The sequence below is a fragment of the Trachinotus anak genome, unplaced genomic scaffold (assembly GCF_046630095.1).
Source record: "Trachinotus anak isolate AG129_WGS33_773 ecotype Australia unplaced genomic scaffold, CSIRO_AGI_Tana_v1 ptg000018l, whole genome shotgun sequence".
In the NCBI taxonomy this organism is placed as follows: Eukaryota; Metazoa; Chordata; class Actinopteri; order Carangiformes; family Carangidae; genus Trachinotus; species Trachinotus anak.
Genome location: NW_027273869.1, coordinates 8,745,712 through 8,768,449, shown reverse-complemented (window position 1 = coordinate 8,768,449; position 22,738 = coordinate 8,745,712). Strand labels below are relative to the sequence as shown.

The 22,738-nt window shown below is 42.2% G+C and overlaps 4 protein-coding genes across 8 annotated transcripts in view; 1 reads left to right on the top strand and 3 right to left on the bottom strand.

The window, feature by feature from the left end:
• ahcyl2b (adenosylhomocysteinase like 2b) overlaps positions 1-5,225 on the bottom strand; it is a 40,654-nt gene extending 35,429 nt beyond the window's left edge. Inside the window, exon 1 of one of the 2 annotated variants that reach the window (XM_071501523.1) lies at positions 4,840-5,225. In XM_071501523.1, coding sequence (XP_071357624.1) covers positions 4,840-5,175 — 336 coding nt within the window. In that variant the 5' untranslated portion in view covers positions 5,176-5,225. The remainder of the gene's footprint in view (positions 1-4,839) is intronic. The other variant, XM_071501524.1, reaches the window with a different exon arrangement.
• Positions 5,226-5,977: 752 nt separating this feature from the next.
• On the bottom strand, positions 5,978-12,838 carry tmem209 (transmembrane protein 209). Its single transcript, XM_071501525.1, has 15 exons — positions 12,713-12,838; positions 12,190-12,351; positions 11,978-12,036; positions 11,535-11,666; positions 11,189-11,418; positions 10,913-11,117; positions 10,541-10,716; positions 10,387-10,458; positions 10,143-10,239; positions 9,635-9,760; positions 9,260-9,357; positions 8,174-8,288; positions 7,871-7,968; positions 7,113-7,186; positions 5,978-6,908 (listed from the first exon to the last, which is right to left on the bottom strand). The coding sequence occupies exons 2-15, from the start codon at positions 12,327-12,329 to the stop codon at positions 6,854-6,856; spliced, it is 1,677 nt and encodes a 558-aa protein (XP_071357626.1). The 5' UTR covers positions 12,330-12,351; positions 12,713-12,838; the 3' UTR covers positions 5,978-6,853.
• A 486-nt stretch (positions 12,839-13,324) lies between these two features.
• prdm4 (PR domain containing 4) lies at positions 13,325-19,556 on the bottom strand. Of its 3 annotated transcripts, none has more exons than XM_071501520.1 (12): positions 19,478-19,556; positions 19,089-19,152; positions 18,784-18,899; positions 18,183-18,371; positions 17,180-17,947; positions 16,863-17,012; positions 16,295-16,413; positions 16,053-16,138; positions 15,732-15,859; positions 15,056-15,634; positions 14,546-14,714; positions 13,325-14,384 (listed from the first exon to the last, which is right to left on the bottom strand). In XM_071501520.1, the coding sequence occupies exons 3-12, from the start codon at positions 18,896-18,898 to the stop codon at positions 14,030-14,032; spliced, it is 2,658 nt and encodes an 885-aa protein (XP_071357621.1). In that variant the 5' UTR covers position 18,899; positions 19,089-19,152; positions 19,478-19,556; the 3' UTR covers positions 13,325-14,029. The 3 variants fall into 3 exon arrangements, with proteins under 3 accessions (XP_071357621.1, XP_071357623.1, XP_071357622.1); XM_071501522.1 differs by having other exon boundaries at positions 13,851-14,384; positions 19,489-19,520; XM_071501521.1 differs by lacking the exon at positions 19,478-19,556 and adding an exon at positions 19,332-19,470 and having other exon boundaries at positions 13,851-14,384.
• Positions 19,557-19,902: 346 nt separating this feature from the next.
• LOC139634846 (achaete-scute homolog 4-like) lies at positions 19,903-20,841 on the top strand. Of its 2 annotated transcripts, none has more exons than XM_071501527.1 (2): positions 19,903-20,042; positions 20,153-20,841. In XM_071501527.1, the coding sequence occupies exon 2, from the start codon at positions 20,153-20,155 to the stop codon at positions 20,696-20,698; it is 546 nt and encodes a 181-aa protein (XP_071357628.1). In that variant the 5' UTR covers positions 19,903-20,042; the 3' UTR covers positions 20,699-20,841. The 2 variants fall into 2 exon arrangements, with proteins under 2 accessions (XP_071357628.1, XP_071357629.1); XM_071501528.1 differs by having other exon boundaries at positions 19,919-20,042; positions 20,149-20,841.
• Positions 20,842-22,738: the final 1,897 nt, after the last annotated feature.

The following is a 22,738-nucleotide window of genomic DNA, read 5'->3' as shown; positions in this document are numbered from 1 at the left end:
CGACAATGGTCAAACTTACTTTCCATCCTCCACGATGACTCAATACGCGATGAAAGCTCTTGTCAGCACAAGAATCAGCACAACAGCGTTTAATCTAATGCGGAGAGCTACCAGGGGCTTTGAGGGAAACTCCCACTGTGTTTCCAAAATAATGTTACCCTTGAAAAGAAAAGCCGTCTTCAAGCTCTCCATGTTTAAAGAAATAAATATGACAGAAATTCTGCGAGTTGTGTTGAGCCTGCCGTGAACGACAGGCTGGGCTATAATTAAAAACTGTGTGTTATATAAACTCATTAAAAAGATAAGGTTATATTCAAATCATAATGATTACATTGGAGGAGGAAAGGTTTAAGTGGGTCAGGTCAGTGCTATGTTTACTTCTTTCTAGTCTGGCTGAGCTTACCAAGCTCAAATATGTGGAATATGTGCATGTATTTCTTCTCTGTTGCCAGTCCTCAAATAACATGCTTTAACCACATCAGTCTTTTATGGCATAAATACATTGTTTGGAGAGGTGAGATAATAGTGGGGAAAACTACTGGTTTATGCAGTAAAATGGGTATATGACGTGGCAGCTGCAATGCTTTCACAAAAACCCTCTGTGATCAACATCCATGTAAAAAAAGGTGGAAGACTGTGTGACAGCTGGATTTGTAACCAATGCTCCCTTTCGCTCCCTTTCTCTCCCTCTCTCTCTCTGGGCATTTTTCAAAATTCACACCACGGTGCCACATTCCCCTCGTGAGCACACACAAGCAAAAGGATGTGTGAACGTGTGTTTGTATGCCTCAAAAGACAGTCTCATTTTGTCTAATGTGGTGAAGACAGGCAGTAAACTCAAAATGAAAATCACATTTTGTTTTTATGCTGCTGCCAAATACAGCACAGCTGGCAACTGCCAACTTATTCACCGAGAGTCCAGATTTCTTTGTTTGGCCTTCCATCCACGTTGAGACGCACTTTTCAACTCTAAAATGCAAAAATCTTTAAAAGACACTTGTGTTGTAATGTGGACTGACCTTTTCAAAAACTTTTTATAAACACACCACGGCTGCAATGTCTAATGTACAAAAACAATATACATCTGATCCAACTGTTTATCACTATAGGAACAAAGTTTATGTGCAGATCAAGAGGTGTGTCAGTCACTCAGGTGACTCGTGTACATAACTTTAAATATTTTCAAAATCCATTTGTTCAAGACAAAACGTAGGATTAGGCTATGACAACATGAGTGCGTGTGATTACCACTACACACATACAGACACAAACACCAGCTCAACCGCCGAGGTGACTCATGAATGAGAGGGCGGAGGGAAAGGAAAGTAACCGAGGACAGTCACAGGGAGAGAAAGATGCTCAATGACCTGGCATGAAGATGACAATGCTGACAGTGCACTGACTTCTTCATACTTCATTAGATAACCTTGTAACCTTATAGGAATGTGAACGCAACAACTGACCAATGTGGTTGGAGAGCTTAATGCTGGGGCTTTCTGTTAGCTTATTTCATGATTTCATTCACCAGCCATTTTCAGTTCCAGTGGGTTCAACAAGTTGTATTAGCCTGCCTGCTTTTATACTGTATGCTGACATCAGTATATAGCAGGTTGCCACAAAGGCTTTCAATGGGCCAGAGAAATGCCAAATGAAAGGTGTTGACTTTTACAGAGCAAAGTGGCACAAAACAGAGTAGTTGCAATTAGTGAAGGACAAATGAGAGCTTCACAGTTAAGTCTACATGACCTAACTAAATGTTTAAAGTGCAGACAGATTTTACTGAACCTCTTCACTGGTTGCTCTTCCCGAGTAGAGCAGCCACAGCGGACTGTAAGCCTGTTAACCAGCGAGCACCTACCAGGAACGCCAGCTTAGTGACATAACGTTACATCAGAGAGGGATGAGCTTACTAATACGCCGATCTCTGGAGTCATTCAAAAATATCACTGTGCATGCTTTGGTGATGTCAGAGGTCAGTGGAGAATTGTTTCAGCCATGATGGTTTACAAGGTGAAAAGCCTTAGTTAGGTCAGTTTGCTCAACAGGTTAATCATCCGCTTCAAATAAGGCATCAGGTGACCCTTCTGACCCAGTATGAGACTAAAACAAGACTTCACAGCACTAGCTAATAACCAGAAAACAGTGGCCATGCTACCAACTAGGCCTGCTGTTTGCTAGTGTCTTTCCTTCCCCACTTGGGGAATCACCCTGAAGCAGGAGATATGCGTGCCAAGCCCCGCAGGTCACAGTGAAACTCATCACTGACTCAAAAAGCTTACAACTGGGCCCACCTACAACAGAGAGCCAGCCTTTTAATCCCCTCATGTGGCGACATGATAAAGGCATGGATTAAAGGCTAGTCAGTCATCCAGTCAGCCAGTCAGTCAGTCAGTCAACACTGCTGCCTGTGTATTTGCATCATCAGCTCCACTGCTTCACTTACCCTTTACTGCACTGGGCAAGCACAATTCAGCAGATGCTCCGAGGCCAGGCTGTGGTCATATATCTATAATACAGCGTACCATAATCTATAAATAGGCTGCAGGATACTTTCTGTCCCAGTGGCTACACTCTTAAGTGGTTGATCACATAAATGCAGTCACAACTGAGTATTTACATTATTTACATTCATATAATGGAAGAATCTCTAGCCCAGTGTATTTAGAGGTATTATCCTATTATCTATTACTCAGGCTTACTGGTCTACATAAATAAAAACCAACCAAAAGAAAAACTGACCCTAAAAATTAAGTACTGCCCCCTCTTTGGTTAAATTGCAGTTTCTCTTTACATTACCATGATCTCTTTAAATTAAAATGGATTTTTAAAAAATGCATAAAAGCACTGATTAGATAAACAGAGTGACTACATTGGCTACAGCCTCTACACACTATAACCACAAGCTTTGTTGGTTGAAAGACTCTTGCTACACAGAGGAGCATTTTACAGCGGCAGACTGCCAGCACACTACTGGCTTTATTTCATGAGATACTAAATGATTGATGGTGATAATTTCACTACGACAGAGAATTTTGGAAAATGAACTCTCTGTACCATGGTCCTGTATGTGAACCTGGTCTCCTCAATAATCCAGATGTGGCTGTTGCTGTTTGGCAGGTCAGGCCTGGGGCTGCCCCCCACATGTGGTTCACCCTGTGGATGCGGTGCTTCCAGCAGCTGGTTGGCCTCCATGCGCTTGCGTGCTGTGACAGCCTGAGGTACGTAAAGCCATCTGCTCTGTGCTGCTGTCGGTGCGCAGTCCATTCTCAAACTGTACTATCCAGTTATTTCACTCTGGGTTTTTCAGTGGGGGTTTCTTTGGGGGGGCTTGTCTAACAGGATAGGATCATTGTCTGGGCGTAAGCGTGGACGTGCATCTCTTCCCACTTTTCCTGCCTCTTAGTTTCACCCTTTTCTATGGCTGATACCCCACCCCATTTTTCATTTCCATCTCAATTGGTTTGCAGTGAAAACACACTAAACAAGTATTTTGCGATTGCGTCAAAAGGTGGAGCATGAACTGATCCACACACAATTGAACCAATCTTAAAACCAAAACTTTAAGCAGTTAGCCTGTTAAGAGCGTGTACCTGGAGGAGGTCAATGAATGAGTCTCACCATACACATAACTAAAATCAATTCCTGAATCTGACCACAACTGATTAAGCACACAACAATGACCACAGCCTATAAGTCACTGTCCACTAGAAGAAGACTAAACCTGGCTGCCTCCTCAATAGGATTTCTTATCAAAGATTCTCTTTCCTTGAATGTTGCCCTTAATATCCATTTCTGTCCCAATCACAGGAAGATAAGATGCATTTAGGGCACAACCACAGCAAGGCAGTTTTGGGATCCTTGCTTGCCAAGAAAAACACATGCCAAGTCAATCTGACCTCTGAGTCAAGCCCCAAGGGCAGGAACACCCTTCACACTGCTCTAAAGGCTAAATCAGGTTTGAGAAAACTAGGTGCTGAGAGCGGGGTCACGGATTATTGACTAGTGTTATGACTGACTGAGGTCACTTAGAGCAGTGAACCAGTGAATACACCAAACCTGAGGAGGTCAAGCGAAGAAGCAAACATCACCTGATGACACCTGATGTGCCAACTAAGCGCACACACATCAGCAATAGTAAGATTTCTGCGGCGTGTATCGGTCATGCAGCCAACTTAAATGTTTTTGTTTTGTTTTTTTTGCCGAGGAAGCTCTTTCTGAAAACCACATCTATCATTTACTAGCTGCTGCAATAAGGAACCACGTGTCTTAAAACTGGAAGTCGCTGAACTGTTCATTTTTCTTTTTGCTGGCCAACATTAAGGTTAGCTAGCAGTCGAGATACTCATTTTATGTTTTCATTTAAGTGTGTGTTTTTCTGTGTTTTGCTATTTAATTTGCGCAAGATCACAGGAAACAACCACAAACCAGCGAAAATGAATACGAGCCACGGTGAGGGGACAGCAAGGTGTTTTCCTTCTTAAACACACCGTCTCAACAAAACTTGTGACAACAGTTGGATGCTCGTATCAAGCTAACGAGTTCACGTCCTGAAGATTTAGCCATGTCAGCCTGAATGAAATTGGCACACCGGTTTTTTAAAAAAAAAAAAGGTGTTTCGTCCTTATTACACCCTTTGCAGTGTTATTAGCACCGGGGACCGTCATTTAAAGCGTTAACGGACACAGCTGAATCAGCTTTGGGACCAGCTAGCCTGCTAGCATAGTCACACAATGCCAGCTTTTCCTGGGAGCTTTCATTGCGGCGAGGTGCTTAGTGGTGGTCCAGGAACAGCGAGGATACGGACGAGCAGTTACGGAGCTAAAGGTTGTCCCCCCTCACCTTTTTCATCCGCGGAGCCTCGGCCACGGTGCCGTCACGGTTGACAAAAGCCTCTCCGCCGTTCTGCTGCGGGTCCGAGCGCTTCATCGCCGACGCCTGCGGCATCTTCGCGGGGTTCGGGGTGAGCAAGCCCAGGCTGCCGTCCCCGTCTTTCGCGGAGGGCTCCGCTGTAGGGGACGCAGCGGCAGAGGAACCGGCCTCATGCGGGTCGGTCCTGCCGAGGCTCTTGCCCTCCGACGTTGGTGTCATCGGAGACCCAGCCGGTAAGTCTTTGCCGGTGGAGACGTCTTTGAGTTCGACCTCTGCCATTTTCGCTGCCACAACCTGGACTGACATCGCTGCAGTTTCACAAAGTCCTTTTTCCACCACAGATAGCGAGTCAAGCGGATGTGAGCGGAGGAGCAACGATGACCAAAATGCATTGTGGTTCTCGTAGTTCCTCTAAGTATCTGAACCGCCCCCTCCCTCACTGGCCGCCTTCAATACCAATGATGGACACACGGCTGACATTTTAATAATGTTTATCAGGGAAGGAAACCATACAACCACTAACATGTGCATTTCATCGGGCTGAAAAGCATTCCTAATCTTCACTTTGACTACATTACCCAGCTGGTAGAGCTGCACTGTGAGATGTATCATGGGAAATGAAGTTTGTAATAAAAATAAGGACAACACTAAACTACAAAACAAACGCGATTTATTCCAGATATTGCTGTCTGTTCACAGAGCAATCACGTTTCTGATTTCTATATGGTCACCTAAAACCACACATGGGGACTTCATCGCTCTATCCTTCATATTGACTCTCACATATGAGCATTTAAGACAGCGGGATCACTTATACATCATGAAGTATATGTTGCAGAACGGTTTATCCTCAACCGATGTGTTGACACAAAATGATACATTAAACACTTGAAATTGTGAGTCAGTGTTGTTCTCCAACCTCAAGTCATTCATTGGACGCGGCTGCACAAGACACTGCATCACATCTCACTGCTCATGCAGAGGACATGCAGTCTGTCATGACAGAAAATGGGAAGAGTAAGGTCAAATAGTTAAAAACAAATGAACTACATTGCCACCAAGTGGATGCCTATGATACTAGAAAAATGATGTGAGCAAACTTCAGCTGTTTTTTTTTTTTTTTTTTATATCTAAATTTTATTTTCGAGAATCAGGTGACATTTGTAAAATAGCATTATTGAAAACAAGCAACCATGTAGAAAGTTTGAAAAGTAATGAATGGCTGTCAGGATAAATGGCATTCAGAGCTCTTTTGTAGAAGGCATTGCATCGCAGAGAAAAGACTATGGTAATTCAAAGGCTTTTCATTTGTTCTCAATTGCATATTAAAAGAATTAATAGTGAACACAGTTATGTGTGGCACTGCAGCCTAGTAATATGGAAAATATATGCAGCCTAAAATATGCATTTTGCACAGTTCAGTTTTTTTGCAGATAAATTCAAGCACATGCCAGGAGTATCCCTATTATTGCAGACATTCATTCTACAACAGAACAGGAAAAAAAAAATAATAAAAAAACAACTATATACCAGCTGATTATTGATGCCAAAGAAACACGTCAACTCCACACACTGTATTTACATTCAAGTTGCAAGGGTGTGAGCCCGTTGCTATCCACCAGTTGTGAGGTATATTATTTACAAGGCTGCCATGCTGGTGCATTCTCAAAATACAAAATCAACAAACCAAACAATGTTAAAAAAAATACAGCTCTGCATTAGATCATAAGCACATTGTGGTGTTAACAGAAATGTCTCCTTAAAATGTCCATGAAAATACAGCCTGCTGCCAATTTGTAGACTAAAATTGTGAAAATGTCCAAAAATGTGCATTTATTTTGAATTCCAAAGCGAAGTGCTGTTTTTCTCATGTGCCCCTTAAAGAGGAGTCCTTAGGTGGAGGAGATATTCCAACCAGTGAAGACAGCACTGAGGAGAAAAAAAAATCATCCACTTTGTTGTGTTGCTTGTAAATTGCAACATATTAATCTTCAAATATCCACAGGATGTTCACACCAGAGAGGCCAAGGTTTACTCTCCTACAGAAAAAACGAGAGGCAATTTCATTATCTCACAGTTGGCAAGCAAGGTCAAACCAATCATTTTCAATCACAATGCAATCTGCACATGGCCTTTTGTTGGGGGAAAAAACAAATATATATTTCATAATTCTCTCTATTGTGTCAAAGATTATTTTGGGCTAGCTGGCCATTTATATAATTTTAAATGGTGAACATACTCACCCCAGCATCCCTGACTCCTTGGTCTTAATGACATAGAGAAACATGAGGATCGTGTGGAACAGGTTGTTCCTGCCCTGTAACAGAAATCAAGATGGGTCCATGTCATTGAAGTCTAAGTGTTGTTGTAGAGCAAGACATCCTGAACTGTTAATGGATGAGAGTTTGCTAGCTTTACAGCAGTTACATTACTGCATACGGGGATAACTGAGTTTGAACTTCTAATGGAAAGAGACAATCCAGCTAACAGCTTATAGACCGCGAACTCAGATTATTTCAGTGTAGGTCAGAAAAAGGAGTTAATGTAGGTTTATCTTTATAATTAGATTATAAAATTACACTCCTGCATTAAAACCAAAAAGTATTGACTGAACACAAATATTGACAAGCTGTTGTTGGAAAAACCTGTACTGCAGCTGATGAATGTACAGATACACTGATGCAGAATTGCATGTCTTCAATGTGGGAAGTCTGAGCTACAATGCTCTCCCTGTTATTTCTATGTCCCCTGTATTTATTATTTAGTATCTTATAAGCTTTTGGCAGTTTCAGTCCTTTTCAATTAAGATGATTTAATCTTAACTCAAATTTGGTTTTACCTCAGGGAGATGTATAAATAACACAACTTACAAGATACAAAATAAGTAATTTTAATTTTGAGATGGTAAGGGCAAAATAGAAGCACGAGCTGTTTTGTAAGAGCCTGAAGAAATAAAGAAATTGTTTCTGAAAAGGAGTGAGAACACTGAGTGTTTGGTCACCTTGGGTAGACTGTAGATGTGTCCCTGGTAGATGAGCTGGTAGTGAGGGGGCGTGGTGCTGCTTTGGTGGATGCAGAAGAGGTTCTCCTTAGTTACATCTATGACAAAGAAATGAAGTATCATGAAAAGGAAGTAGATGTTGCATTTTTAAAATGATAAACATCAGTGGAAATCACAAGTCTTTTATAATTCTCCCTTCCTGTGGTAGCCAGCCTCTGTGTGTGTGTGTGTGTGTGTGTGTGTGTGTGTGTGTGTGTGTGTGTGTGTGTGTGTGTGTGTGTGTGTGTGTGTGTGTGTATTTACCAGGTTTGTCTGGGGTGTGGCTGAAATGCTGTGAAGTAAAAGTCTTCCCATCTGGGTACTTTGGGTGTGGGGGAAGTCTGGAGTCCAAGTATGTGCAAAACATATGCATGAGGATCTGAGAGGACAGACAAAGACAGTGACCTGACTAGGTGGGTTTCAGGTATTAGGCAATATTAGGTATATGGCTATTGATCCCAAAGTGATGAGCCACATAGCACAGACTGCAGCACAGACCCTGCAGTCAAGACAACGACAACCAGTTTCACAGCTTAACAGTCTGTAAACGGAAACATTTGCATGTATTTCAGAAGCAAAACAAGTCACTATTTTGACTAATCCCAATCTACAGAACCTGTTTTCTTACTGATGCTTGTATTAGCATCTGTTTTACCACCAGTCCTTGTCCTTTTGTGGGCAAGAAAAAAAGGCCATTTGATGACAAGGACGTTAACACTGTTTCAACTGAAATATACAAATGCAAATATGAGCAAGATAAATTACTCAATTGACTCAAAGGAATCAAACAACATTTTGAAAAATGAGCCTCGCTCTGTGCAATACAGAGACACTGAGACCTCCACGAAAATACATATCAAAGAACCAAATGAATGGAAAGGTTTAGAGCAATTAATCAATTAGTTGATTACCAGAAAATTAAATCAGCAACAAATATGATAATTGATTAATCAATTTAGTAATATCGTCAGCAAAAAATAGCTGGTGTCTATTTCTCAGATGTGAATATTTTGTTTGTTGTTTTAGCACCTTTTGATAGTAAACTGAATATTCTTGGGTTTTGGATGGAAGGTCAGACAAAGAAGGGATTTGAAGACATCTCCATGGGCTCTTGAAACTTGGGGTGTGAATATTTCACAATATGTTGACATTTTATGGGCAAATCAGTTACTAATCTAATCAAGAAAATAATCTGTAGATCACATGACACAAAATAAATGTTAGATGCTGCACTAATAACATAACAGATCAAACCTACATTTGGACCTCTGCAATGACTGTTTTTACATTCTAACTGCCTGCACAACTCTGTGTGTGTGTGTGTGTGTGTGTGTGTGTGTGTGGACTCACAGCACAATCAGTGGGGAGGTCCGTGTCCCACTTCCTGTTTTTCAGATCACCACCCCTGTTCCAGCGAAAGGAGCTCATGCAGCCACTGTGAGCCAACTCTGACAGGACACAACACAGAAAACATATGAAATACACCTCCACAGTCCGGACTGTCAGTATTTGGACAGTTACACATTTTTGTTCTTCAGACTCTGAGCTTTAGCATGTTTAATTTCAAATAAAATAATAGATGCTACATTAAAGTGCCAAGTCTGAGCTTTAATTTCAATAGGTTTACATCAATATAGACAGAACTTTGTGGGACATAAAACCCTTTAGTTAGCAGGGACTTTATGCACATATCAACACACAAGTGGTCTTTATAACTGAACCTACCTTTCATCCGGTCCACTAGGTATTCCTGGGTGGGTGTGATGTCCAGGTACTGGACAATAGAGTTCATGGTGGGGATTGATGAGGCTTTCATCACCGCTGCCTGCTTTAGGCTGCTTATGCTGGCCTCTGGTGGAGGAAAGGGCAAAAACTAGTAAGACTTCAAAATGACAAAAAAAAATACAGTATTTCAAGATGAAATACTGAATTTATTTAGTTTCCTAAACAAGCTGCTTTCTTGCTGTGCAAAGTGCCAGGTAAACATACCATGTTGTATGTCAGAAAATAAGCAAAACAACTCACGGCCAAAATGCTGCTACTGCTGCTCTAACACAAAAAGATTTTACTTTACTTACTCTTACTTTGTACGTTCATTTATATATATTAAGGTGCTATAGCTCATTATTTTTGGTAAACAAAATATATTAAATCACTTCCTTTTTAATCAGACTCTAACAGCAGTGTGAGATAGTAGGTTTAGCCTCATTCATACTCTCTGCAGATGGTTTACCTCCTATCTGGAGCTCAGGGCAGCCCATCCTCCTGAGCTGGCTGTTGACAGAGTCTATTTCCTTGACCAGAGGCACCAATATAGTGTCACTTATCCACTGCAAAATAAACAAATATTTCCTTCCTCAAATCCAAAAACTTTTATGTGTTTTGGTGACAAAAATCTGATGTGAAAATCATTTCAAATATTTTCATACACAAAGTTCCTTAATTACATAATTCTGTAAATATATTTAAACACTCACATTCCTAAGCTTGGCTGTCCAGCTATCGATTCGGTCCACTACAGGGCGACTAGTTGTGATTCTGGCCCACACCTGCATAACAGGAAGGGAAAAAGATATAATTTCATGCTAATCATACATTCCATTTCATTTTATTAGGGCATAATTTACAAACCTCCTCTGCAGCCTGTTTGGAGCCCAGGTCAGTCTCGTCCTTGTGGGCAGATGGGGCTTGAGAGCGGCAGGCTGGCTGGTACAGGAATTTCCTCAGGCTCTGAGCATAATCTCCCACAGAGCGGTTGTAGTTCCAAAATGTTGGACTGTGGCTCGGAGACACAGACTCTGGACTCCCTGCAAAGGGCATCAGTTAATCACTTTATCTGACAGGTTTCATTCCATTACGCTATACATCCACATGTGAAAAAATTAGCTCAGTTTGAGATCATAATCATTTTAAAGAAATGACTGGCAGCTCAGATTACCAGTGACTCTGAGGAAACGAGTTCGTTACTGGCAGTGGAAAAGCTACAACACTGACTTATTGTACCTAGTTGGCTGCGGTGACTCTTCTCCTCCTCTGTGTGGAGGAACCTCTCCAGGCTTTTCAGATCCTCCATATAGTCCTCCTTGCTTCCTGGAGAGTTAAACACTGAGGGTGAAGTGCGGTATCGAGCCCTTAAGCTGGAGCCTTCTGCTGGCCCAATGCTGCTGGGGTAGGGAGAGGAACCAGGGGACGGACTGTAGTTCAACACCTGAGACAGGAATAATATGTTATTTACTGAAGCGTTTCCCACACATTATATCAATGCTGTGATGAACGTACCTTTCCAAAGGCCACTGAGGGAGAAAAGGGCCCCCCCGCACTGTTTGGGGTGGGTGGGTTGCTGAGAGGGGGGCTGTACCCAGGTACGCAGCTGGGGGAGAACTTGGGGCTGGTGGTGGCTGGTCTAGAGGGGCTGAAACTCAGCACACTCTGACCCTGCAGAGGAGATGACTGGGCTGGAGCTGGGGTTTCCTTTTTTTCTGGCTTTTGGGGTGGAGAGGCCTGAATACCTGCAAGGGGACAGATAACGACAACCGTACTTAATGAGAGTATTTACATACATGTAATAATGAATAATCAAACATATTGAAAAATCAATCTGCAGGAAAAAAAAACAGAGCCTCACTTGTGTTCCTCAGCCCCAGGAGGAGATGCTGCTCAGGGGATACAGCAATGGTGGATGGAGCCATGGTGTATTTGAAATATTTCCAAAAGTCAAAAAGAGCATTGAGGCTAAAAAGAGACGCTAGCACCAGTTCTGTGAAGGAGGACAGAAAAGAGGACACAGGGTCTTCTGTGACGAAAGTATAAATACTTGTCTGCTAGAGTCAAATGAGATTTCTGACTTTAATTTTTAGTACCCATGGCATGTGATATTAGATCAACTTATATATAATTTAATTTAAATTAAGATAAATTTGAAAATAATTTTCGGTCTAAATATATAAGAATGTACTCTTTATAGTTAATAATGTTTTGTGCTGTAACAACTTTTAATTTAATACATTTTATGACTTCATAACATAAGCAGACATTCTTAGAATAAATGAAAGTGTAGTCAGTCCTCACCAATATACCAGATAGGCCAGTAGGTGATGTTATAGTATCGGCTCAGCAATTTCCCTGACCTAACAGAAAAGTAAAAAGAGACACACAGATACCATCACACTGTGCACTGGAATGAGAAAGCAGGGATATGGATGGATTGTAAATGAGTGTTACATTACAAATGATTGTTTGTGTCTGCAGGAGAGCACATTACTGAACTTGGAACAACTCACATTTCAGTGTAAATCATGCCAGCCAGGGAAACGTTGAGCACAGCCCAGGCGAGGACCACCTGTCGAGCCTGCTCCTCTCTCCTCATCCTCAGCGCACTGTCTATCATACTGGGCATCCCCTCCTTCGGTGGGGTCAACATGATTTTATCTCACTGTTTAGGGCTAACACAAGGAGCAGAGAACAACACTGAGACAAAATGCCACATGTACGAACTTCTTTAAAAACTTCAAATATTACCAATAACATATAGCACTACTATTCTTTAGCTCGACATGGAATAAGACTGTTGCATGACAACTGCACTAGACTTACGGCTACCGGTGTAGTGCGGATAGCAGAGCTTGCAGCTAAACTGTTAGCTAAAATTAGCTAGCTAACAAATGAACAATATAGAATTTGCAGAGAGCGTATGGGTCAGTTACATTTCCTTTCATGATATATGACAAATGATATAACATTTTAGGCTTAGTAAGACACAAATGAAGCACAAACAGAAGGCATAAGAAACATAGATATTCCTACCACGTTAAAGTGAATGACAAACACGGCGCTGCATAACTTGTATTTAACCGGAAGCTACAGGATCTACTTCCGTTAGCAGTAAATGCTAGGTTATGCTAAGTGATAAATCTCTTCTCAATAATTAAAAGTAAATACATCATTAAAAAAAAAAAAATTAAATTGAGTCTGCCCACGATTTAGTAAAAAATAATTATCTTATTATTATATCAATATAAAAAAATACAGTTGGTCAGTGGTGGAAAGTAACTAAGCACATTTACCTACTGTACTTGTGCACAATTTTGAGGTACTTGTACTTTACTTTACTTGAGTATTTCCATTTTATACTACTTTATATATCTACTCAACTGTGTGTAGCTGGGGTTTCCTCTACATTTCATATGTCCACAGTATATGTTGTTAGCAAGTACACCAATTCCCCCCTGAACTTTTCATAGTTTCATTTAAATAACTTTTTGAAGCCCAACAAGTGACTCCCACATGGCCATGTGGGGGCGCAATGTCCCTGTGTTATAATTACCAATATGGTTTTACACATGGGTGATCATCTGTTAAATGTAAAGGTGATTGGGTCAGCTGTGATCACCAGTCCATATACATTACATTCTAAAATGTTACTGTAAATGTTAATTTATTAAATCATTATGCAAAAGAAAGGATGGAGCTATGACATTTAGTCAACATTCACACAATGAGTATCACACCAGTGTCCAGATTCTTGTTTTCAAGAGGCTCACTTCTATTCACATGGACAATAAAAAAATAAAAATAAAAAGAACAAAAAAAAAAAAAAAATCCTGCTTTTAATAAATAAGGAGTAAAAGCACAGGTCAGTTAGCAGTTACATATGATCAGGACTACTACGCAAGAATATGGCATCAGAAATTTTGAATTATTGATGACATTAATGATAACTATAAATGAATATCAAACATTCACTCCATGTTATTGAGTGAGTTGAGGAAAATCAGATTAAGAAATAACAATGAATGAATAATAGCTTATATGAATCCCATCAATCAATACAATTGCACAGGCCTGAGTAAAATGAAAATAAGACAGAATAGCTCTGTAAAAGTTAAGTCAGATCAGATATGAAGAATATTTTAGAAGCAGAAAACTTAAAAAAAACAAAAAACAGATTTTTAAATTTTAATTATGGAAAATGGGGCAATTAAAATATACTGCTTCTTTAAGATGTTACAATTAAAATTGGAAAATTTGTTGTAACTGATATCTGGCAAAACTAGAGGTAAACTTCAGTTTTGTGATAATAGTAAATAAATAAACAAAGAGATCTCAAGAGGCACAGTGTTGTCAATGTGGGGGTGACAGGGACTTTTCAGAGTTATATCCTCCAACATCTAAACCACAGTCTTCATTATTGGCTGAGTCAACCAGTCTCTCTCCTCCTCTTCCTCCCCTGCTGCCATCCTCGTCCTCCTCGTCCTCCTCTTCCTCCTCGACATCCTGCTCCTTACGGGACGCTCTTTCCATCTTGGGCCCTTTGCATATCTTGAGGTGACGGGTGAGGTGGTATTTGGTGAGGAAAGCTTTGTGGCACTTCTCACAGACAAAGTCTCTGCGGCCCTCGTGAGAGTTCATGTGCTTCTTCAGGTGGTTGGTCTTGAGGAAGTGTTTGTTGCACTTTGGGCACTGTATCCGGCGCTCGCTGTGGTGGGAAAGGGAAAGAAACATCAGTCCTGAGAGACAATACATTCAATATGACAATCAGTGCAAATCAGGCGCACAAGCTATTGCTTTGCCAACTCAAAAAAAAAATGTTGTTTACTTCCACAGATTTATCTAGAATACGATAAATGAGTTACATACTGTGTGTGAGAGAGCATGTGCTGCTTCAGGTCATGTTTCCTGATGAACGCCCGGTCGCAGAGGTCACATTTGAGCTTCTCTGCACCAGTGTGGATGAGCATATGTGACGCCACGTGGGACTTCTGTGTGAACGACTTCTCACAAACCGTGCATCTATAGTTCTTCTGGCCTGTGAGTTGGAAAAGAATAATCAGAGGTTTAACATAAGCAAAGCAAAAGTTCGGCATTGTGGGAAATAAAGTTATTCAACAGACAGATATGCAAGTGGTATCAATCTTCTCATCTAAACTATTCTTTTAAGAAGCTTGGGGTAAAGTGTTAAAAGTGATGAGAAATCTTTTTTGTGATGATCATAACCTGTTGGAGTTTGCTAGACAAGCCTTTCAAGAAAAATATCTTCTCCCATATGTAGATGAATTTGTTTGGGAAGAAACAGGAAGAGCTGTTGGGGTCATACAGCAGCTTGAAACTTCAGACTACTGTTCACACTTCTGTTAGCCCTGTACATACCTGTGTGAATTTTGAGGTGCATCCTGAGGTTGCTGGGGTCGCTGAAAGCTTTACTGCAGTATTCACACTTGTGAGGTTTCATCCCTACGTGACCCATGAAGTGCACGTTGAGCTTAGTGGATGTAATGAAAGCCCGCGAACACATGCTGCACTTGAATTTCTTCTCCCGTACATGGCCCTGACCTTTTGCTCTGTTGGTAACATTATTAGAGTTTCTGTTGCCGCTGCCCCCGCTGCTGCTGCTGTTGTCATTGCTCGTTTGTCCTGCAGCATGGGCGTGGCAGGGCCATGGCGAAGAGGAGGAGCTCGAGGTGCCATTGGTCATCTTCTCTTCCTGGTGAGTGTGTTGCTGTTGCTGTGGTTGTTGCTCTTGTTGTGGTTGCTGCTGCTGTTGCTGTTGTTGTTGTTGTTGCTGTGGTTGTTGCTGAGAGTGGTCCTGCTGTGACGGGCTGTGGCTGTGCGGAGGTTGGTTATGGCTGTGGTTGCTGTTATGGCTGCTAAGGTGAGACTTGAGCTCAGAGAAGGAGGAGCACTCTTTGCCACACTGGCAGATCTGGCCCTCAGGCACCTGTGGAACACCTGTAGAGACATAAAAGTCGGTGGAAATGGTTGAGTGAGGTGAGGTGAGGGTATTTTACAATCAGAACTATAAAGGTTTACTCATCCGTCATCTCACCCATCATCCTGCAGTAGTCTCTGCTATAGTAAAAGAGCAGCTCCTGGTCTGGGTGGATCTCTGTGGTTGTACAGAAGAACAGTTTACCACTGGCAGGGTACGCCACCAGGTTCTGCTCCTCACGAGTCCTAAATATACACAACGAATAAACAACTGTGTATTAATTAAAAAGCCAGAATGCTGATCACAAGCGCTGATTACTTGAACAGGAAATTGAATTACAATTTTGTATCATATGTGTTCTTTTTCTTTTTTGTTATCAGAGGAAGTTCACTGTAGCAGCTAATTCTATGCAAGCGCCACTGCTACTCTGTGTCATACCTCGCTTTGCGGACAAACATCATCCAGTTGCATTCATTCTCATCTGTTGTCACGATGTAGAACTCCAGCACGTTGTTGTGATACATCTGCGACACAAAAAACAGTCCAACATCATCATTCTGAAGTTTCCCAAAGGGATTAATAAAGTATTTTATCTATCTATTATCTATCTACCTATCTATCTTAGCGTGGTTTTGTGCTGACCACAAAAATCATATCCCAACTAAATACACTGCGCTGACCTTCCATATTTGAGGTGTGTCCTTTTCCGGCCAATCAGATAGATCCACATTGCTACAATGCTGGCCAACCATTGGTCCAAAGCAGGTCCTTGGAGGAATGACATCCCGTGCAAAAACTCCTACAAAAAGCACAGTTTGCCAGCAATATTAATGATGGTCTACCAAACTTTTTTGTGTTTCATGTGTGGTGTTCATGTGTTTCAAATCCTAAATGGTGCCTTTACTTTACTAAAGCCATTAACAAGTGTCCCAAAAATCACATTTGTGTGCATACAATCTTGTATGAGCCATAAAAATAATCTTTTTCTGTTCCACTAATGATGCATGAATGAAAAGTTTTGAAATTTTTTTTTTTGTTTGTTTCTACACAAATTGCGAGATTATGTGCATTTTTAAAATTCCAGCTAAGGATTAACAATGACAGAAAAAGTAAACAGACAGTTAGTCAGATATGTCAGTCATGTTCTCTCCTAAATATAGACATGTTATCAGTCCACAGAAAAATGACTCAGCTCTGATCCACTCTAACAGCCACAGAGAACCTTGTTAAGGGGGTTTATTCTCTTACCAAGTGGTTCATCGGCCACTGAGATGCGCAGGCACAGTGGGCGTGGCAGAGAGAGGCGAGCTCGGCTTTGGATGGGCGTGTCAGGGATGAAGGTGACTGGGCCATGCTCTGGGCAGTCTGAGGTATATGAGCGCTCGCACAGTGTGCACCCTAGTAGACAGCAAAACCAGCACAAAATTTATTACAGGTGAGTTATTTGGGGTCACTAACTTGTAACAATCATCTTTTCACTTCAATTCCATGACTGCTGAATAAAAGTATTTTTCAGTATATCCAGTTATTATTAAACATCTGAGGGAGCTAAACTACAGACTCACAGATGGTGTAGGCAGTGACCATGTTCTCCTTGTTGGAGGTAGAGTCCTCAAGCTGCAAGGTGGAGTTCACCAGCACCAGGTTGTTTTCTGGCCCAAGTGACACCTCTGCAGTAATGGGGGACACGTTTACTGCCTCCAGCCCCATCCCAGAGTGTCCATGTAGAGGCACCGGCTCCAGCTGGCCCTGACTGGCCATGGAGCCAGTGAGCACCACACTGACGACTCCTGAGTTCAGCTCCCCATTCGAGTGGAGCTGCTCCCCGAGCCCTCCTGCTCCTCCTCCTCCAGCGTTTCCAACTCGGCCCCCCATGTGATCTGGCTCCATCACCACTGGTAATTCAAGCACAGGGGGCCCATGGAGGGGCAACACCCCACCAGATGAGTCCACACCGGTCAGACCCTCATGTGACTGAGGCTGCCTTCCGCCGCCAAGCTGCTGCTGGGTGTCAGACACCGCCACCACCCCGACTCCATCCATGGCCAGCTCCTCTCCCATTCTGTCAGGGGACATGGGGCTGCTGACACGTGACTCCATGGCCAGTCCTGTAGAGTCCAGTTCATGAGCGCCGGTCTGGTGAAGGTCTCCCTGCCCACTGACCTGTCTGGAGTCCATGGGCACCAGGCCCTGCTCCAGTGGGCCTCCAGGGCCACTGTAGGGGTCCAGACCAGAGGGATTGTTGCTGGCCACAGACAGAGTCCCATCCATGTTAAGGCTGCTGGGATGAATGTATTGAGGTGGTGGACGGTCTGCCAGATAAGACAGGATACCTGTAGAGCAAAGAGAGAGGGTGTGGTTTTTCACGGACTGAGAAGCACACATAAATGTTTCATTAACCTAATTAATATCAGCTGAAAAGTAACAGGACAAAGACTACCCTTCAAACAGAGCATCTGGGTTAAAGCTGAATTTAACAAGCATCTACACTACAAGAGAATCCAAACAACTGATTTGAGAATTTCAACAGAAATTACTTATATATCTCACACACAGACAGAACCTCACCTGGCAGTATGTGCCGGAAGTAGCTGCTCTCCAGGTGGGGGTATGGAGGAGGTGGCAAGGAGTAGTTCCTCTCCGGCAAGCCGCACATAACTCCTCTGTCACTCAGTGGACCCATGGGGAGCATCAGCGAGAGGGCAGAAGGGAGGGAGCCCAGGGAAGGACCCAGGCTGGGGATGGCCACTGGCATGCCTAAACCATAATTCCCATGAACAGATGAGCAAGGACTCCAGACTTATGAGCATTATACAATTTAGTTAGGAATATGATGTATTTGTAAAAAGTATAGTCCTTTATTCATTAAGCCATGAAGCACAACACATTACACGTATTAAAGCCCAGTTGTCATCTATAAGGCAGAAGTTAAGGACTCAGTTTTGTTCCTGTATATCATAAGTATGACTTTGGCAAGTGAAATCTGGAGAAATCAACACAATCCGGTTGTTAGAGAAAGTTTACAACACGACCAGAACTGTAATCTGCACAGGTAATTCAGTCACTAGGTCACGATGAGTCTTTTCACACTTGAGTAGGATAAATGAAGCATTTTTGATTTAGTGTGTTTCCCAGCTTGAGCAAACAAGGCCAGGAATGCCTTCCATACCTGGCGTGGGGATGGGGTTGTGTGTGGGTGAGGTGGGCAGACCCAGGTGGCTGGCACTCACTGAGGGCACACTGAGCTGATCCATGCCCACAGGACTCAGGTTCATGTCATTCATCCTGGGGAAACAACATCATCACATAACAACGTTGTGTTTTTTTGGTTTTTTTTTTGGCTGCAATTATGAGCCGTGAACTTATCTTGTGACCGATATAGGAGATTATTGTCAATATTTTACAGAGGAAACGGTGAATATTCAGGATTCAACATAAGCCATATAAAGACATTAGCTTACTACATTAGCTTACCTGAATTCAACAACTGTCCATCAGTGTCCGTGTCCTGCTGAAGGGTGCTTTTATATTCCTCTCCCTGTTAAATTAAAGCCCTGGTATGAAAACAACTTAAGGCATCCTTCATAGTTCTTGCACATTTCTTACTCAAATAGCCACAAATAACAGTTAGCGAGTTATTTTAAAACGACTGGTTTGCAACTAGTTAGCGAAACAACCAGCTTTATCACACTGCTAACGTTAGCCTTGCTAACTTACTTTTCCATATATCGCCAAAACAAACAACAGTCAGGGGTTTGACCTTGGCAAAAGTACATATATTCCTTGTCATGGTCGAAGGTGTAGATTCATTGCAAAGATACCGGTTATTTGAAAGGGAGGATGCCTTAAAAACAACAACATACCAGCACAATACCTCCATGAACGGGGCCATGACAGCATATCGCTCCTCTGCGCATGCGCGGTAGCAAGTGAGTATTTGTGCTGATCACAGGTCAGCTGCTCTTCCCTCAGGTGTCCAGACTGCGGAGGCTCTTCACGGGGCCCCAGATTACACAGGCTGTTGTAAATTAGGAAGTGAAAGACATAAAAAAAAATAGATATAAAGATTTCTGTGAATAAAAATGTGAGTAATAAATGTTCAAGTGAATTAAAGCATGTCTTGACAATAGGCTTAAAACTGTGATATTCCGGGAGATATAGCCTACTACTTTCACCATGTGTCGCCGTCGCAGCGGAAGGAAGAAAACGTTACGTAAACAGTTTCATCTTTATGAGAACAGCTTCACGGCTGCATCCCCGCCCCGGATCACACCCACCCTGTCCTACCCTCAAAACCCCACAAACAAGCTGTTTCTGGCAATGTGCTGATCGAACACGGTCGACTTTGAAAAGGTCACACTGATACCTAACCTTCAAGTGGCGACTCTTCCACAACGCAGGAGATGACTGTGAGGGGACTCTGACAAGGTGAGTTGAAATGATTGTAGGTAATTTAGTGCAGGATCATTTGCACGTATCTAAATGTTTAATATAAAAGTGTCTCCTTTTTTAATTTTTTTTAAATTTTTTTTAGAAAGATGTCTTATCACAACAAGGAGTTTATGGAGCATATTCCATATCTCCCCCCGCTGGCTCTCCACGGCATCTCCATGGACAACAGCGGAGCGCACTACAAAGATGCGCTCAGACTCGGACTGCCCTTCCACCTAGACCCCGCATACCTCGACCCTGTGCACGGCCACATGCTACCGTACAGGCGGCTGTCCTATTTCCCCTTTCACGGACCTCTCGGCGTGTGTGATTACTCCTTCGAGCCTGCGTTCATCCGGAAAAGGAACGAGAGGGAGCGACACCGGGTGCGCTGCGTAAACGAGGGTTACGCGCGGCTCAGGGAGCATCTGCCGCAGGAGTTTGAGGACAAGCGGCTCAGCAAAGTGGAGACTCTGCGGGCGGCTATTGACTACATCAAACACCTGCAGAGCCTGCTGGACTTGAACGCGTCCGGGATGGAGACGTCGCTTGGAGATGCGCGCAACCGTGCGCCGCTGCCTCAGAGGACAGAGTGCAACAGTGATGGAGAATCCAAAACCGGCCTCAGCGACAGTGGGGAAACTGTTTACTAGCTCTTACTCTCTCTCCTTCTCTGTATGACCTGCTGCATGTGACTTCTACAACACTTAAATTAAAAGGACAAAGTGAATGAGAAGGTAAAGGAGAGCAATGGAAAGCAACATTAAGGTTTTTTTTTTTTTTACAGTAAAGATGTGCTTGAATAAAACGCGGAGCAAGAGGGTAAAACATGCCTCACTGACGCCATTTAAACTGTACACTGAGCACAGACGCAGTTTGTTTACATGTTGGAAGGCAGGAAAAACTCCCTTTAGAGAAAACAGTTATTTCCAGGTGGACATTAGAGGCAAAAAAACATCAATATTTGATCAATATTTGGAATTTTATCTTCGACCTTTGGAAACAATATGTTTAATGTGATTTAAATGAAGTTTAACGTTGAGATTAAATATCCCAAATGTTCCTGATTTGGTGGTTGTGTGCCTGGTGATGATCATCAACAAGGTCAGTGACTTTGCCTGTTTATTGACCAACACATTATTTCAGTGAACAAATGTTTGACTGTGTGGGACGCTGAGATTTAATAACACTGGAGTCCTTTAAATCCAAGTACCAGGCTACAGTCAGAATAAGTATCAGGGGTAATTCTGTTCTCTACCGGGACACCTCACCTCATCGTGAGTACTGAAAGTGAATTCAGTGTACAAAGCCATTGTTTGAGGAAATTGTTATTTTTTGTATTGCATTAAACTCTTGTGGACAATTTATTACATGACTTATAATTATCTCCAATTACTGACTCTGTTTCAAAGCAAATTAACAGTGGAAGGGCTATTCAACCATAGGTTTTGTATAATACAACTTAAATATCTCAGATTTACAGATCTGTGCAGACCAGCAGTGAAATTTTCTGAAAACCATAAATAAATGAAAAAAAAATTTTTTTTTTTATTGCTGAATTTAAGCCCTTGGGGCAGACAGATTATTCCTCGAGATCGTCTGAATGCACTGGTCCTAATGCGACATGTACTATGCATGTGCTCCACTGACACCAAAGGAGCAAACCACTCAAGAGATCACAGTGTTTGAACTTTTCTAACGCACCTACACATTATGATGTTGCACTGTTACTGCAAAATCAGAAAACCTACTGTAATGAACTGAATATGGCCTCGGATAATGCAGCAGTTTCCACCTGTGCCATAGAGACCTTTTTCTTTTTGACTAAGAGGAGAAGCATGGGTGTGTGTAATAACATCAGTAACTAATTTCCATGAACTACCTAAATGTAATGCAGCCAACTGTCTTTTCATTAATTATACTACTATACTTCTATGAACAAGACGTTATGTTATGGAAGTGGACATTATATTTCGGTAATCCAGATTTAACCGGTTTCCAAATCTCAGAAATGACATCTCAAACCACAAGTGTCTCCTCATAAGAAAGTTTCTCTTGTGGTTTTTTTTTAATTATTTTTTTTTTACCTGAGTGCTCTTCAAAGACCACCTACTGTCTGTACTATCTCTGGATTCTCAGGAAGTAGTTCCTCTCCTAATAGCCTGAAGAATGCATTTATCAGGGAGCCCTCAGCCTCATGAGAGGAGCCCCCAGAAAAACACCTAATTTCCATCCTATTTGTGTGTTTATTCTTCCCACCTCCGCCGACCTGCACGGAAACAGCTCACTTTTTCTGATTTACAGTAATACCAAAACCACAAATCAGGGGAAAAAAAGTAAACATGACATTGTATATAAGTAGAAGGGATGTGGAGAGACCAGCAGAGTGCAGCTCAAGTGATCCGTGTTAGTATGGAGGAATGGCATTGACAGGCATGAAGGCATGACAAACCCTCAGCAAGAGGTGTTTGGCCGTGCAGTGTGTGAATTAGACCCAATAATTAGCCAAGTGCTGGTACCCTGGGCTTGATGGTTCAGTGGCATTGAAGATAGAGAACATGAAGCTACTTAAATGAAAGCCTCTGCCATAATGGATGTTTTCTTTCCTGATGCACACAGGCTGATTCTAATCGGACTCCTGCACAGATTCCTTGCAGGCATTGCTCTACTTTACTGGAAGAGCTGTTGCTAAT